This window comes from Danio rerio, chromosome 1 (genome assembly GCF_049306965.1).
Source record: "Danio rerio strain Tuebingen ecotype United States chromosome 1, GRCz12tu, whole genome shotgun sequence".
NCBI classification, from domain to species: Eukaryota; Metazoa; Chordata; class Actinopteri; order Cypriniformes; family Danionidae; genus Danio; species Danio rerio.
The window spans coordinates 44,220,027-44,235,603 of record NC_133176.1 but is presented as its reverse complement, the minus strand read 5'-3'; the positions used below and the strand labels follow the sequence as shown (position 1 = coordinate 44,235,603).

General features: G+C 34.2%; 2 protein-coding genes across 3 annotated transcripts in view; one reads left to right on the top strand and one right to left on the bottom strand.

Annotated features, from left to right (window-relative positions):
• dok7b (docking protein 7b) overlaps positions 1–3,960 on the top strand; it is a 50,590-nt gene extending 46,630 nt beyond the window's left edge. For both annotated transcript variants that reach the window (XM_021476872.3, XM_681035.11), the window contains exon 11: positions 1,733–3,960. In XM_021476872.3, coding sequence (XP_021332547.1) covers positions 1,733–1,872 — 140 coding nt within the window. In that variant the 3' untranslated portion in view covers positions 1,873–3,960. The remainder of the gene's footprint in view (positions 1–1,732) is intronic.
• A 62-nt stretch (positions 3,961–4,022) lies between these two features.
• On the bottom strand, positions 4,023–13,940 carry lrpap1 (low density lipoprotein receptor-related protein associated protein 1). Its single transcript, NM_201306.2, has 8 exons — positions 13,670–13,940; positions 13,097–13,241; positions 11,456–11,586; positions 11,231–11,351; positions 9,387–9,542; positions 9,218–9,300; positions 6,657–6,833; positions 4,023–5,013 (listed from the first exon to the last, which is right to left on the bottom strand). Exons 1-8 carry the CDS (start codon positions 13,823–13,825, stop codon positions 4,945–4,947), a joined length of 1,038 nt encoding a protein of 345 aa, NP_958463.2. The 5' UTR covers positions 13,826–13,940; the 3' UTR covers positions 4,023–4,944.
• Between the last annotated feature and the right edge of the window lie 1,637 nt (positions 13,941–15,577).

Here is a 15,577-nt window from a genome sequence, read left to right as displayed (position 1 = left end):
ATGTTAGTAAATACACTGACATTAATTATATGTTCTGTAACTTAAAGTGTTTTTTTTATTTTTTAAAGGTGCTGTATGCAAGATTGACTCTTCTAAAGTATAAAAACCATAATATTTTTGCAGATATTTAGGAAGCTAAGTGAACAAACTTGTTTATCTGAAAAACAATGATAAAGCCAGATATTCTGCTTTGAAAATCTCTGTGACAAGATACACAGTTTTCAGCAACTGTGCTGTGCACCAGACCCAACACAAAAGACTTTTAAATGCAGCCATTGAGAATCACAGAATAGAGCACTTACTGCACTCCAACTAAATGGTAAGGTTTCTCTAATTAACATTATTAAATGTAGACGCTGAATCACTGATATGTGTTGGTTTACGTGAGTCACAGTTCTAAACTTCAACTTCAAATGGTTTATTTTATTTTCAAGATCTGAGGTGAACTGTCTGCTGCTGCTTTCAGTATAAGGCAATAAATGTCATGTAAAATGGCATTTAAACTAACATTAGCATTTAACACTGAATAAAGCACGAGGTGTACCTGAGGCGATCATTGTCATAGTTTTTTGTTGTTCAGCTGCAAGTAACAGAAGCCACTTTTAGAATATAAAACCTACGTTTTAGGTGTTGGTTAGGACAAAAACTCCTTTTAATATGGAAAGAAGTATTACTTTCATCAAGTACCATCGCTTTTAGTTAGAAAATGGTTTAAATCAACCTTTGTTGGTGTCGTCAATCACTGGGTTTCAAACTTACAAACTGCCCCTATAGGGCTCTATTTTAACGATCAAGCAAAGCATTAAGGGTGTGTTAGAATCCACTTTTGCTATTTTAAGGATAGTCTAATAGGGTTGAGCTTATTCTCTTAATGAGATATGGGTGTGTTTTGAAAATAAACCAATCAGAGTCTCCCATTCCCTTTAAGAGTCAGTTGTTTCATGTTATGACGCATTCGCTATTTACATGGCAGACTTTGTAAGTGGAAAAACTGAAGGCTTCATTAGCAAGAATACAGTTAAACAGAGCATCTGCAGCGCAAGGATAAAGAATGAGCCACCTCCAATCTGTATTTACTTTCACTTTCTGTTTCTCTCTTAGGTGAATAAGGAAATAGTGTTGTACGCACAGACATCCATTAGCCTACATAAATAAATAATTAAGTTTGTTAAGCGCAAATATTTGTTTATATCTAAATTCAGTTTTCATTTCTAGCAAACGAATAGTGTGGTCAAAAAATACACATGCTATGCCCCATATGGTCCAAAACCTCGTTAGCATTCAAATGAGCGATTTTTAACTAGATTAATTTCAAGTTTACAGTAAGATTAATCTAGAATAAAAAAGAAATTATCTATGCCCACCTATAGTTTAACATACCATCATAACCTTGTGTTGATTTGGTGTTCAAACTTTTTTTTTTAATGTTGAAAACAGCTGCTTAATCTCTTTGTTAATACCATGATAATTTTCCCCCTCAATTCTTTGAATATGAAGTTCAAAGCAACAGCATGTCATTTTAGGAACCATCCTTGTTAATCTAGTCATTTTCATAAAAATATAAATAAAAAACTACTCCAAGTGTTTGAACATTAGTGTTAAGAGTATCTATAGTTCAGTCTGCTTTGAGCGAGAAAACAAATGACACTCCTGTGAACTTAATGTGGTAGAATACAAACTAAAGCTTGCACACTGCTGTACTAAATCCATGTTTGTGTGTGTTTGTGACCAGCGGCTGGCTCCAGCACTAAATATGCCCACATTGACATCACTGCGACAGAGACGGCACAGAGGGTTGGTGCCCAGCATGCACAGGGCAGAGAGGATAGACTGCTGGAACTAGAGCACAAGAGGAGAGGAACACTCACATAAACACACAAAGTATTTTAATATGATGAGGATTTTTCTCTCCATTCAAGCCCAGAAATATTTGTATTTTTTACTGTAGAGATTTAAGGGGGGAGATGATTCTTTTAATTTCTTCTTTTGACATTTGGATTTTAATAATAAATAAACTTTAAAAAGATAAAAGCATAGATCTAGTATAGAATATTTAACCTGCAGCCATGTACCTGGAAATGTGGCACCACTTTTCATTTTTTTACATTTAAAAATATTCTTGATGTCTTTTTTTTAAATTCTGTCAAAATTGTTTGCAGATTAAATTTTTTTCTCTCAAACTTCCATGAAACACATCATCAGCTTTTAAACACATTTTCAAACCCTGATCTACAGAAAACAGTTATTTTATAAGAAATTCATTCTTCAGGCATTTTTTCTTAAATGTTTTTACTCATTGTGATGCTAAAATATGTAAGTTAAATGCAAAATATAATCGCTTTTATAAGTGATCTCTTTATGGTTCACTATATATATATATATATATATATTTATCAGTGGTTCTAAATATTATTTACCTTATAAAGTAATCATCCTACACAACCAAAATGGAAAGTGAAATGCAGCCTTCCAAAAATAAGATGTTTTTATTTATTTATATAAAATTAATCAATTTGCAGATGTGACTGACAGTGTAATGTAATGTAATGTGTATTTATATAGCACATTCATCGTGTATCATCCACTTTGATGATGATGCAGCAACAGTAGCACCACAGGACAACGGCACCAGTGTGCTAACCAAACTTCAGCTATTGGTGGAGAGGAGAGACGGTAATAGAGCCAATTCTGTGGATGGGGATGATTGAGAGGCCATGATCAGTATAGGCCGATGGAGGAAATTTATACCCCTACTCTTTTAGGAGATTTTTTTTATAACCACAAAGAGTCAGGACCTCGGTTTAACGTCTTCTGCGAAAGACGACATTCACTGACAAGTGTCCCCTTTACTATAATGGGGCATTAGGTCCCACACAGACTGCAGGTTAAGCGCCCCCTGCTGGCCTCAGTAACACCACTTCCAACAGCAACTCAGCTTTCACATGTGGTCTTCAGTGAGTAACCAGTCTTGGGCTGCAGGGTGATATGACTGTGACACTTTAGTCGGGGAAAAAAAAAAGCTTAAAAGGGCTATTAATTTTGACCTTAAAATGGTTCATAAAAATTAAAATCTGCTTTTATTCTAGCTGAAATAAAGCCGTAATAAAACACGGCTTTAATAAAATTAAATTAAATAAAAAAATTATCAGACATACTGTGAAAATTTCCTTGCTCTGTTAAACAATATTTGGGAAATATTTTTAAAAAAGGAAAAAAAATTAAGGGAGGCTAATAATTCTGACTTTAACTGTATGGCAAAAACGCCATCTTGATAATTCATATTAAAGATAATGATAAATATTTCGATAGAAGTTCATGCTTCCAGATTTAAAAGAGTACCCCAACAATGACTGAAGCCACAAATTAGAGGGTCTATTAAATGGCATAACATATTTTCAGCCAATATATTTTTGGTAGCCGAAAATTCAGTGCATCTCTAATATCAACACACTTTTAGATTCCTATTGCTGCACATTTCTGCTGTTCTGCTGTCTGCTCTTAGATCAATACAGAGTCCAGAGCTTGTCATTGTTATTAACATAGATTATCGTGATTCAATATATTATCGTTTATCGGCCCAGCCCTAGTCAAGTGTTAACAAAAGTTGTGTCCAACACATTTATTAGTAGGGCCATTTCACCTTCTATCTCAGTTGTGTTTTTGTTCTCGATTTGAATTCAGCTTGAAGAGCCATTGCTGCACACTATAAAATGTTTCTGCATTGTATTTAATGTGGAATATTGTAGATGAATGTATTTTTTTTGTATTTGCATGTTAGAAAAATCTAGAAAATCTGATAACAGATCTCAAATGCAACAACTGTAAATATATCTACTTCCTTTGGTGACCAATATGCTCTGTACATTTACACATTAGAAACACGCTGTATATTTTCCAGATATTATTTTCTGACATTTCTATATTGGTAATTGCAGTATTGATTAAAATGATACAACAGTAGCTAACATGGTTCATCCTTCAAATTCTTGAAACAATACCACAACCATTAGAGTAAAACCTTGAAAAAATGGTTAGTTTGTTTTATTATGAAATGTGCGACTGACATATACAAAACAGACTTATACAAAAGAGATCCTATTATTAACAGACAACACATTCCTGATCATGAATTACAATACTGGATTATAGCATGTGTTCTACACAAAATCACAAAATTCTGTCGATTGAGTAATTACATTGTCATATAATAGAATCAGTTTGTAGTTTGAATTTTTGTAACAAATCTTTAAATATCTAAAAGTCAGGATGATTCAAGTCTAACTCTGGACAAAGCTGTCAATCATGTTGATAATATCTGCACTCAATGCTGTTTGGTAAATATAACGGCTGATTCAAGACCTGCTTTACTTTTGTGCCTGGCCTTAGCTTCTGGTTCTCCATTTCACTGCAGCTTTTTCCATTAAAGCACATCTATTGTCCTCAATCTGCCAGGTTTAGCTCGTAACAGAGGTTATCTGGATATAACATCAAACCTGCATTGGGATGGCACCGTTTTTCATGGCAGAGTTCAATTGAGCCTTTCTTTAAATGTTAAGATGCTCAGCTTTAGGAGATTGCTCAAATGGAAGCTTAAAAGTTTACATTGAAAACTTTGCGAGCCTTCTTGTGTGGTTTTGTTGTGAAGTTCTATTGCACCCACATGTTTGTGGGAAGCTACACGTGTTTCAGTTCATTTTTTAGCAAGTATCATGAAATTCATACAAATTTGGCCACAACAAATAGAACATGGATAATGAACAGAATGCACAGAACTGTTCACTGCTCCGTACCGTAAAAAAAAATCTCATTATTTAATAATTGGTTTGACTTTCCAGTGGAAATGCTGTGCACCTTACCTTCATAACCCCAGCCAATCAGTGTGGAATAACACTCCATATGTGATCATAACTAACTGTAGTGCTGCCATGCTGAGGAAAAGAGTGCTCAGAGTTCATTGTGTTGTAATCCATTTTTGGAAAGCTTGTTCGTTAAATCCTGCAAGTGCTTCTTCATCTAAAAGACAAAAAAGTGTGACAGAATTCATTTTATAACAATACACAACTATTTTCTTGATGAATAAGTCAGGACACTTAACGTGAATACAGTACAAATAAAAGTAGTTATGCTTGCGCAGTTGATTAAGCTTTAGGAATTAATTTTATTGTTATTTTTAAGGTCTTTAGCTATTATTTCATTAAGGGGATAGTTCAAACTCTCAGTTTAGTGACAGATAGTTTACTCAAAATTAAGCGTTTCAAAAAGTTTAGGAATGTCTTCTGTTCAACACAAAACAAGATATTCTGAAGATGTTTAGGGGGAAAAGGCAGCCGCTGACATCCGTAGCAGCAACAAAAAGCACGATGGAAGTCAACGGCTGTTCATTTCTTTCAGGCAGGCTTAGAACAAGGGTTCCAAAATGTTGTTTAAACTATCCCTTTTTAAACTGCATTAAATAATTCTAGCTCAAAAATCTGAACACTGGATCAAATGAGATTCATGATTCTCATCTCATTTTGGTTTTTAGAGAGGATTTTGTGAATCTTTTATCACTCCATAATTCAGGAAATACTGCGAACAGCCAGACGAACAAATTAATAGGTAACACTTTACTCGAATGGGGTGTTCATAAGACTGTCATAAAACTTGTATAATCATGGCATGACATAAATTACATTATGAATATGAATGAGATTTTATGCAAGCTTATGACAACTGTCATTAAGTGGCATTAGCTCAGTTAAATCATTTTAAATGCAAATGTGACATTTTTTAATTTGTTATCGTCACGACAACTTGAAACTACTAAGACAACGAAACATGTCATGAGGCCATTATAATTGTGTCATGAAATTCATAACAATGTCATTATTATTTTTCTTGACCTCAATTACAATGGTACAAATTGAATCCTGACACAATTATAATATCCTAATGACAATCATGTTTATGACAGCTTACGCAGTCTTGGTAATGTCAAGTAGTCATAAAGACATCTTAAACAAAGTCACCTTTGCATTTAAAATGACAGGAGCGAATGACAATAAGGACAAGGATGCATACAATCCCCTTCATATTCATGAAGATGTGATGTCATAATTATTCATAGGGTAACACTTTACAATAAGGTTGCATTAGTAAATGTTGGATTTGTAAATGTTGAATAAAGTTCATAATTAGTTTATGTTAACAAATACATTAACTAATGAAACCTTATTGTAAAGTGGGACCAATAATGGTTTAATTACAGTCTTATGAACACCCTGTTCAAGTAAAGTGTTACTAATAATTCTCACAACTTCTGATTATTTAACCAATCAAATTATACCAGTACTAATCCCTCTGTAAAATCCTACAGAGTACAGACTGTAAAGTCTAATGTGTGAGAGTGCTGCTGAAATGAAGATTTATGGCTCAATGCTGGAGAAAAAAAAAACTCATTTTGAGAAAATCTGTAAATTCCAGTTACAATACATATTAATAAAGTGTGACAGTAACACTTACAATTTCATTTGAGATGTAGTCTTTACATTAGAACAAAAATCTTTGATGAAAAATCTCAAAATACACAGGTGGATGGTTTTATTGTCCTGCGGTGTCTCAGCATCAATAATAATAAAGCAGAAATGTTATTGTAAAACTCAATTTTGCTGCTGTACCTTGTATCCCATCTCCCGTGCTTTCTCAGCCAGAGTGTTGTATTTCTCTTTGTTTCTCATAATGTGATCCTCATCTCCCAGAGCCTCCACATGCTTCAGTTTCTGATGAGACAGTTCCAGCTGCTCCTGATAGTGCTGGTGCTTCTCCACCTTTGTTTCAAAGTGTCGGAGTTCCTCCTAAATGAGAGAAGGGAGAAAGAACAAGACTAGGTTCAATCATATTTCATCTGGTGTTTTCTAAATATGCTCTAGACCATTAAATTGAACTTCAGTGTTTAGTAAAGCTGTGCAATTGTTTTTGCCATGCTTCACAGTGCAAACGTGAACAATTCTGCGTTCATGCATAAAATCAATAGATTGTTTTAATGTACTATTATTGTGCATTAATCTTTTTGTTGATCTCTAATATTAAAGCAATAACAGAAAATTAGGCATGTGAAAAGCCCAGAGTATAGACTAGGCAACTTTTGCATGCTTTTTGTTACATTTTGCACATGCAGTGTTGTTATACTTCTAATTAATACCTGTAATTTATGTTTTTTTTTCACCTTTGATTATTAGTTTTCTGTATTCGTATTCAAAAGCTTCTTTAAAATAATGTTTCATTGTTTTTGCATTTGTTACTCAGTTGGTACAACATCTTATTTGTTGTTATTTCTAATAACAATGAGTAAGATTAACAAATAACTCCAGTTTGGTATTAAATATAGTAATTATTATTAATAAAAGTAAAACAGAAGCTATTATATTTACTTCAAGAGTGAAATTAAAGGAAGATGATTCTTTTGTGCTAAAGTTTAATGGTTTGATAATAGAGTCAAAAATGTTGTAAATTTTTTTAAATGTTTAACAGATAATAAATTATCAGGAGATGTTATGGCAAGAAAGGTTTTTATGAAGATATGTAAAAAAAAATTAGGTAAGCTGATCTGTTGGATGTTCATTCTTTAGAAATTATTGGCAGGAGCTTTGATTTAAGCCCATTTTAATTATACTACGTCATTTTGGCACAGTAGCTGCTCACAGAGTATTAAGGAAAAATTGTAAAAGGCACAAAATAAATTACTATGAATAATTTTAAAAAGTCATCCTGGAGCACATTTGCACAAAGAGTATTTTAAAGAATTAGGCATGTTAACTGTTAAGACGTGTTGTTTAAAACTGAGAATAATACATCAAATGTTTAACAATGTGGTTCCTGGTTATTTGGTAAACTATTATCAAATGGTCAGGCAACAGCATTCATATAGTACTAGGGGTTGGGATTTTAATATCTAAAGAGTTCAAAAGCCGTTAAATGCCACTTCCGTCAAAAATGAGCTAGTGACATTGAGTGAATGCTTTAGGCACATACATCAACAAATAGATTTGTTTTTAATCATTCCAATCCCAGTGTCAGCGCATTCAGAAATAACAGTTAGTTGGCAAAAGTCGCTAAATGCCACTTGCCTTTGACAGCAAAAGCCACTATATCCTGAGAACCAATCAGAAGGCGCGAATCAAATCATACGTTTTCAATGTATCAGTGCGCTGATACACCGGCTTTTATGAGGAGACTGTTTTATTCCGATTTTGATAAAAAAAAACAGAGTTTAATGAACTGGATGAGTGAATGGCAAATGAAAACGTCCCTTACTTCAAAACTTTTTTTTTAATTTTAGGCGTTTTATGTTTGGTAAAATAATTTATAATTGCATCTTTAGTGATTTTCAACTAGTTACACTGTCTTGTCTCAATAAGTTTTTGGAGGTTTTTGCAAAAAAAAAAGCACCGGTGGATTTAGCTGGTTCTGACGCAAAAGAAAATTGACTTTGTTAAAAACCAAAGAAATGTCTAAAGTGACATTTATGGAAAAAGGTATTTTATTTACCATCTAAGAGCCTTATCATTACATATAAAATATAACTTCTGAACCTAATCAGTGAAGCCTGGTAGAAAATGCTCATTTACAAAAAAAGAGGTCTGATAGATTGAGAGGGTTTTGCATCTGAACTCTTCATTTGTTAATTTAAATTTAGAAGTGTAGTGGGGGAAAATTTGTTCTTATATACAAGTGCAATCATGTGGAACAAGTTACCAAAATCAATTAAGGCAATTAAAGACTTAGGAAGGTTTAAAGGAATGATTAAAATATGGTTGTTTGATGAGGATAGTCAGTTTGCTTGATGGATAATGATGTTTTTAATATGTAATTGTATTGTGAATAATTTTGTTGCTGTTTTAAAATGTGGAGGTACTGTTTGTTTTATGCATTAACTGTTTTTGCAGTGATACTTTGTTTTTAACAGCGAGGACCACAATGAAACAAGCCCAGGGCTTTATTGTGTTTTTATTCTTGACGGTTTTATTTCAAAATGTATGGGATACTTGTATTTTTGTACAGTTGTCTAAAATCTGTCAAATAAAAATTCAATTCAATTGCACTAAAAGATGCACAGCAATCTAATGGTCATCCTCTGAATTGTATTCAGCTTTAATTGTATTAATATTACTAAAGATTCAAACCTTTTATGTTTGGCAATAACATGAACAAAGTCATTTAGACTAAAAAAAAAACTTACTTTAAGAGAATCAAGTTCATCTTTGCTGAGGTTGGATCTTTTTGCCATCTCCCACAGCTCAATGACTCGTGGCTCCCTAAATTCTGCAACAGGCAAACATATGAGAGAGACAGAGAGTGTTAGGAAATCATTTCTAAAACACCGATTAAGTATCAACAATGTTGCCCACCGCTGTCATCAGTGTAGCCCTCGTGGGTGATCTTGCGGAGACGCTCAAAGCCCTGGTTTAGATCCCTCATTCTCTGCTTCAGATCTGTGTGTTTCTGATGAAGAACGTTCTCCTTCACATCCCCCTCCAGAGGACTGATCACGTTCTTATGGATCTCTGATGGAAAGAACAGAGCAAGACCAGTTTACTCACTGGCTTCTGAAATTCAAAGACAAGACTATTAAAATCTGCCCAGGAGGTTCAAATTTAAATGCATCCTAGTATATTAATAATGGGAATGGGCATGATATTAAAACTATACATCAAAAGTACAATTTTTTTTGCCCATTAAAGCAGAATCTCTGTAAATTAGTTAGAAAACAGCAGCTGACTAAATGAACCACTTGTATGTGTCAGTAAAGTGTTCATTTATTCAAAGCATGTTCAACCTTCTGTTTCTCATAGGCTTTTCTGTAATGTTCAAGTGGACTAGGACATTTTGATTATTACTATATTAAATCAAATAATTAGAACTTATTATCCACCACCTACAGAAGGTTATTAAAATTATAATGACATTTAAATATTTTTTAGATGTTGGTATCAGTATGTTAGTTTTTTTGTTACAAAACAATGGCAAAATCCTCATTTAGAAGATATAAAGCTGATATAAATATCCAAAGCTTGCAATTTGTCACTTCTGCCTAAATGGATTATTTTTTAAACTTCAATTTCTCACCAAATTTCTGACCTATCAAAAATGCTCTCTAGGATCTTGTCCCGCCCCTTCATCTTGCTTCTCAATTACTTTTCATTTGATTTTGCTTGAGCTTAACCACTCTCACTAGCAAAGCTGTGATAAAAACGAAAGGCTATTGGCAGTTTTTTTTTTATAAAGGGGAAGAGCTACTATATGTCCAGCCTTAATGTTTCAGTAGAGATTACGTCAAATTGAAAACATAAAATAAATTAAAAATGCACATTTCGAAGCACTTCACGAGACCAAGAGACAGTACTTTATTTTTAAACCAGTAAGGGTCAGTTGATAGGTGGGATCGTGTTACCACGGTTACTGGGCAAACCCTTTATTACTGGTGTATTATTATTTTTATTCAGTTCTCGATTTTTGTAGTCCAATTTCACAAAACTTAAGACACATTTTTTAGTTTTTCATATTTTAGATATTTTGAAATGATACACTATAAATTTACACCAATAACTGCTCTAGCTGGGCGGCATGGTGGTTCAGTGGTTAGCAATGTCGTCTCACAGCAAGAAGGTTGCTGGTTCAAGTCGTGGCTGGGTCAGTTGGCATTTCTGTGTGGAGTTTGCATGTTCTCTCAGTGTTCACGTTAGGTGTCTCCGCATGCTCCGGTTTCCCCCACAGTCCAAAGACATGCGCTACAGGGGAATTGAATAAACTAAATAAGCTAAATAATGTGAGAGTGTATGGGTGTTTTCCAGAACTAGGTAGCAGATGGAAGGGCATTCGCTGTGTAAAACATATGCTGGATAAGTTGGCAAATTTATTCCACTGTGGCAACCCCTGATGAATAAAGGGACTACACCGAAGAAAAATGAATGAATGAACTGCTCTAGCTAATGTATGAAGCTTCTTTGGAACATGATTTAAATGAGGTTGCTTCTAATTTTAAATCCCTACAGACAGTTCAGCCTATGGTATACTCATTTGCTTATTGTATCCAGTTAAAAATATCAGAATCAGTTAATTTGCTTAAAAAAAAAGTGGGATTACACATTAAAAATCAAGTTGGGTGATCATTCATTTTGGATATTCTTAGAACTAAACACCACTAGTGATCTATGCTATGACATGCCTTTGTAAACACAATCCAAATGCTTACCTTCAGTCCGGCTGACAGTGTCCATGACAATGTTATACTCATGGATCTTGTCTTTGTGATGCTGGAATTCTCTATGTAAGGTCTGGAGTTCCTCATCAGAGAATTTTCCAGAAGTTCTGGCCTGGCGATCAAAGGTTGATGAGAGGTTTTTTTTAATGAGTGAACAAGTTCGCAAATGAGTTAAACATTCATTCACCCTAGTGATCATTTAGTCACATAAGTTACCTTATTCCACAGCTTGTCCAACTTTGGGTCATCAAATGTGTCTCCAACTTTAACTTCATGATCTTTCAGTCTGTTGCTGTCCAATGTTCGGGTGTCTTTTTTCCCATCCATTCCATACTTTGCAAGAATAACTGTGCAAACAAGTTAGGATGCATGGTAAATATTCAATAAATATATTATCGCCAATGGTGATGAGAACTAGTTACATGTAATATGTGTTACATAACTTTAGGTAAGACTTTTAAGGTGTCCTTGTTACACGTTCAATTTACTTACTATAACAATTACAATTAATTATGCATGCAACTAAAACTAAACCTAACCTGCATTCTAACCCTTAACATATAGTAAGTACATATAATTTACTAATATTACTCTGTAGTTTAATAAATAGTTACACTGTAACAAGGACACATTAAATCAAAGTGTAACCAAATTTCATCCCAAAATTAACATGACTGTAATCTGTTACAATTAATGGGGGGATGTGTAACTAAAGAAGTTATAAAAATGTTATAGAATTTAAAGTGGACATATCTGAACATATTATTTTTTGTTTAGTTTTTTTGCAAAAAGTTTGGATATTCTTAATAACATTTATTTGTTAGTTTGGTACTTTTTGGTGTGTACAATGCCTCCTGTCATTTAGGGTGCACTTACACTATGCTATCCGAACCGTGCCCATCTGTACGACAAAATATTTGATTGTGTGTCACTGCATCCCAAACTTCTCTTCCTGTTAAACTAAACAGTTGCATTATCGATGATGTAAGTGTGCTCAGGTTCAGAAGGCAAAACGCAGTGTGAGTGCAGGCCATTAGGGGAAGGCAGGGATGGGCAGGTACAATCATGATTTCGACCTTAATGCCCGTTTAGTAAGAAGTGCAATTCTGATGGTCTATTTTGTTGAATAATCTTGGGATTCTTTTCCCCAAGGCATTATCAGATGCCATTGTTTCCTGTCACAGGTACGCAAACATTTGATTTCAAAAACAACTTGTCAAACTATTTTAAGCTATAATTTTAGATCTTTATTTTTCCTCAAACCAATCTCCAAAGCAAAATAAGGACCTAAAATTAAATTGTTATAATTCTAGAAATGTAAAGGTTTGAATATCTGACAGTTATGAACAGTTATAAATTATAGAAATGTAATCAAATGTAAACATTGATACATTATGCTACAAGAATTTGGCAGTATCTGAAAATAATTAACTGAAAGTGTTACAAAACGTATTACACTTTAAATTAGCAACCCAATACATTTGCAAATGTATAGAGGTAAAGTTGGTTTTATATTCACACATTCAAACTTTCTCCTTAATATTATATTTTCAGAAAACTATTATTTGCAAATTCTAAATAGGGAAATCATATTAGCAGCCAAAGACTATCAAAGTACAATGTTGTTCACAGTCAAATAAATAGAGCTCATATTGTTTTGATATTTGCAATTTCAGACCTAATATTCAAAGTACCATGGTAAACAATATAGGGAGCGTGTCACAAGTTGTCATTGAACGAATGTATGTATATAAAACCAATTTTACCTCAATTGCAAAATCTTCTCTTTTGGTAAGCCTTTACACTGGTTTATAAATGTCATTATAACTATTTAAACACAACCAAAAAAAATCCTACTATTAAAATTTCGCCTGAGCTTGGCTTCTCTCTCTCCATCTTCGTCCATCCCTTCTGCTTTGAGTTTTTTCCATTGAAGTTCATCTTTTTCTTGGATTTTCAAGTCACTGTGTAGTTCTGACAGACGGACCGGTGCAAGCTGCATCTAAAGCACAAGAAGTCATTGACAATCAGTCACAGAAAATAACAATAATGCTCAAAGAAAGCGTCACTTTATCGGAGCAGAAATAAAATATTTTTAAAAATTACCCAGAATTTTACTCGAAAATTAATTTAAAAGTCTTTTTTTTGTAGTTAGGCCATAATATTTAAACATTCGCCATGCTTTTGTTACGCTAATAAACTTTCCCCATTATATTTGAAGTAAAACTGTGGTCACACAAACGGTAACGTTAATAAATACGGTAAAAGTAAAGATACCCTAACTTGCTTCACGTTAACTGCGAGTAAGTTAAGATATAAACACAATTATAATTTTACAATCTTTACAACTGACAACTATCTAAAACCATTTTCTGTTTAACTACTTGTAATAGACAGATTAATCAGCAGTGAATCTGTCAAATCTCTTACCCTTATCGCCTTTTCCCAAACCTGATTTAGTTTGGCAATCCTAAATTCCACCTGGCTGTTGCTTTTATCAGACGCATTTTTTTCATTCATTTCTTTTGAGTACTTTCCCGCCATTGCACCGACAGCGAACAACGAAACCAAAATTAGAAGCTGCATTTTAATTGTGGCAACAGAAGCAAATTAGTTATGAAAACCTAAATAAACCGTTTCGTAGAGCATCTGCAGCGCTATCCAGGAAGCGCTACTGGAATCATACGGCGTTCACATGCCTGTGCGCTTTGCATTGTGGGTATTGTAGTTTGTAGCTTTCAAAACATTTCGCGCTGAAGCGAGTGACTAGGTATTTAAAGACTACAATTCCCGCTCAAAGTCCGTTACCTAGTAACAACGCGTAAAGGGGCTTTGAGCAAATGAAATCCATCCACGCACTGGGAATGAAGCGAAGCCTACTTGTAGTCGTAGGCTGGCATCTGCTCATTAAAATGCCCACAATATTAGATTTTAAATCCTATTAAACCCCAAACACAGACACCCCAAAAGTCTAATATTCATTTTAATGACTGGGTGTTTGCCCATCTGCTGGACTTAACATAAAATAAAATCCAATACCTGCATAATCCAGCCATTATTATCAGCTCTAACAGGGTTATAGGTGTGAACACTCTTTTGCAATCTGTCTTGCTCAGGTCTGCTGCCTACATGGCAATTTGTCTCTGCCAAATTTGCCCAATTAGAAAGCTAGCACTACTGGTGCTAACTGCTTTCTAATATCCCAGATGATACAATGATAGATATAGCAAACAAAATAAAACCAGTTGAGATTTCAATAGTCATATCTAAAACAAATAGGCCGACATTTCAAACAGTACAAACCAATCATGAAAACAGCACATTTTAGTGATTTCTAGTTTTGAGAAGAATTCCAGGAGCATTTCCAGATTTAGTGGTTTTAAGCATAACCAAAAGAGACCCACAGGGGCCATTGATTTCCATTCAAACCAATAAAATACCCATTATAACAATTAAAACCACTTATATTGCTTTGCATTGTCATCTCATCCCATTAGGAAATAGGCTTACATTATGCAAACAAATTGACGTAAAATCATTGATATCCATTGGAGATATCAACACCTTTTAATTTGTATTGATTGCCCTCATACAAGCCATCCTATGTTGACATTAAAAATGTTTACTCTCTCACACACATGTTTGTACAGCAATCTTCATGGGGAGTTGAGATATAGACTTGTATTGATTTTGCACTCTAGCAATACTCTTTCTACACTAAACCTAGCCTCCACAGAAAGCTCTGCATTTTTTAGAGAGTCAAATAATCATCATTCAGATTTTTTTTTTAATTCCCCCACACACATTTTGGGTTTCATGTTATTATTTCCATAAATAATGATTTTTATATTGTACAAACTGCATATTCTGTCACATAAACTGCCCCATACAAGCCCAAACATTTTCAAAAAAGAATAAATAAAACATTGTGCGTGTTGTGTTGTGTGTGTGTGTGTGTGTGTGTGTGTGTGTGTGTGTGTGTGTGTGTGTGTGTGTGTGCGCGTGTGTGTGTGTGTGTGTGTGTGTGTTACAAAAAGCTCAGGTTTTTCAGGCCTGTAGCCAGCTTATTAAAAACGGATGGTCTTTTTTTCCCCGTGTTGGCCAGGGTTTCCTTCGGGTGCTCCAGTTTCCCCCGACAGTCCAAAGACATGCGTTATAGGTGTATTGAATAAGCTAAATTGGCCATAGTGTATGTGTTTTAAGGAGTGTGTATAAGCTTTTCCCAGTGTTGGGCTGCAGAACGATGTCTGCTGCGTAAAACATATGCTGGATAAATTGGCGGTTTATTCGCCAACTCCAGATTAATAAGGGGACTATTCCGAAAAGAAAAAGAATGAA

Coding starts and splice junctions, on each gene's coding strand:
- lrpap1 (NM_201306.2), bottom strand. CDS start 13,825: ATGCAGCTTCTAATTTTGGTTTCGTTGTTCGCTGTCGGTGCAATGGCG. Junction 11,352..11,455: donor TGGACAAGCTGTGGAATAAG/GTAACTTATGTG, acceptor TTTGATCGCCAG/GCCAGAACTTCTGGAAAATT. Junction 5,014..6,656: donor CACGGGAGATGGGATACAAG/GTACAGCAGCAA, acceptor TTTGTCTTTTAG/ATGAAGAAGCACTTGCAGGA.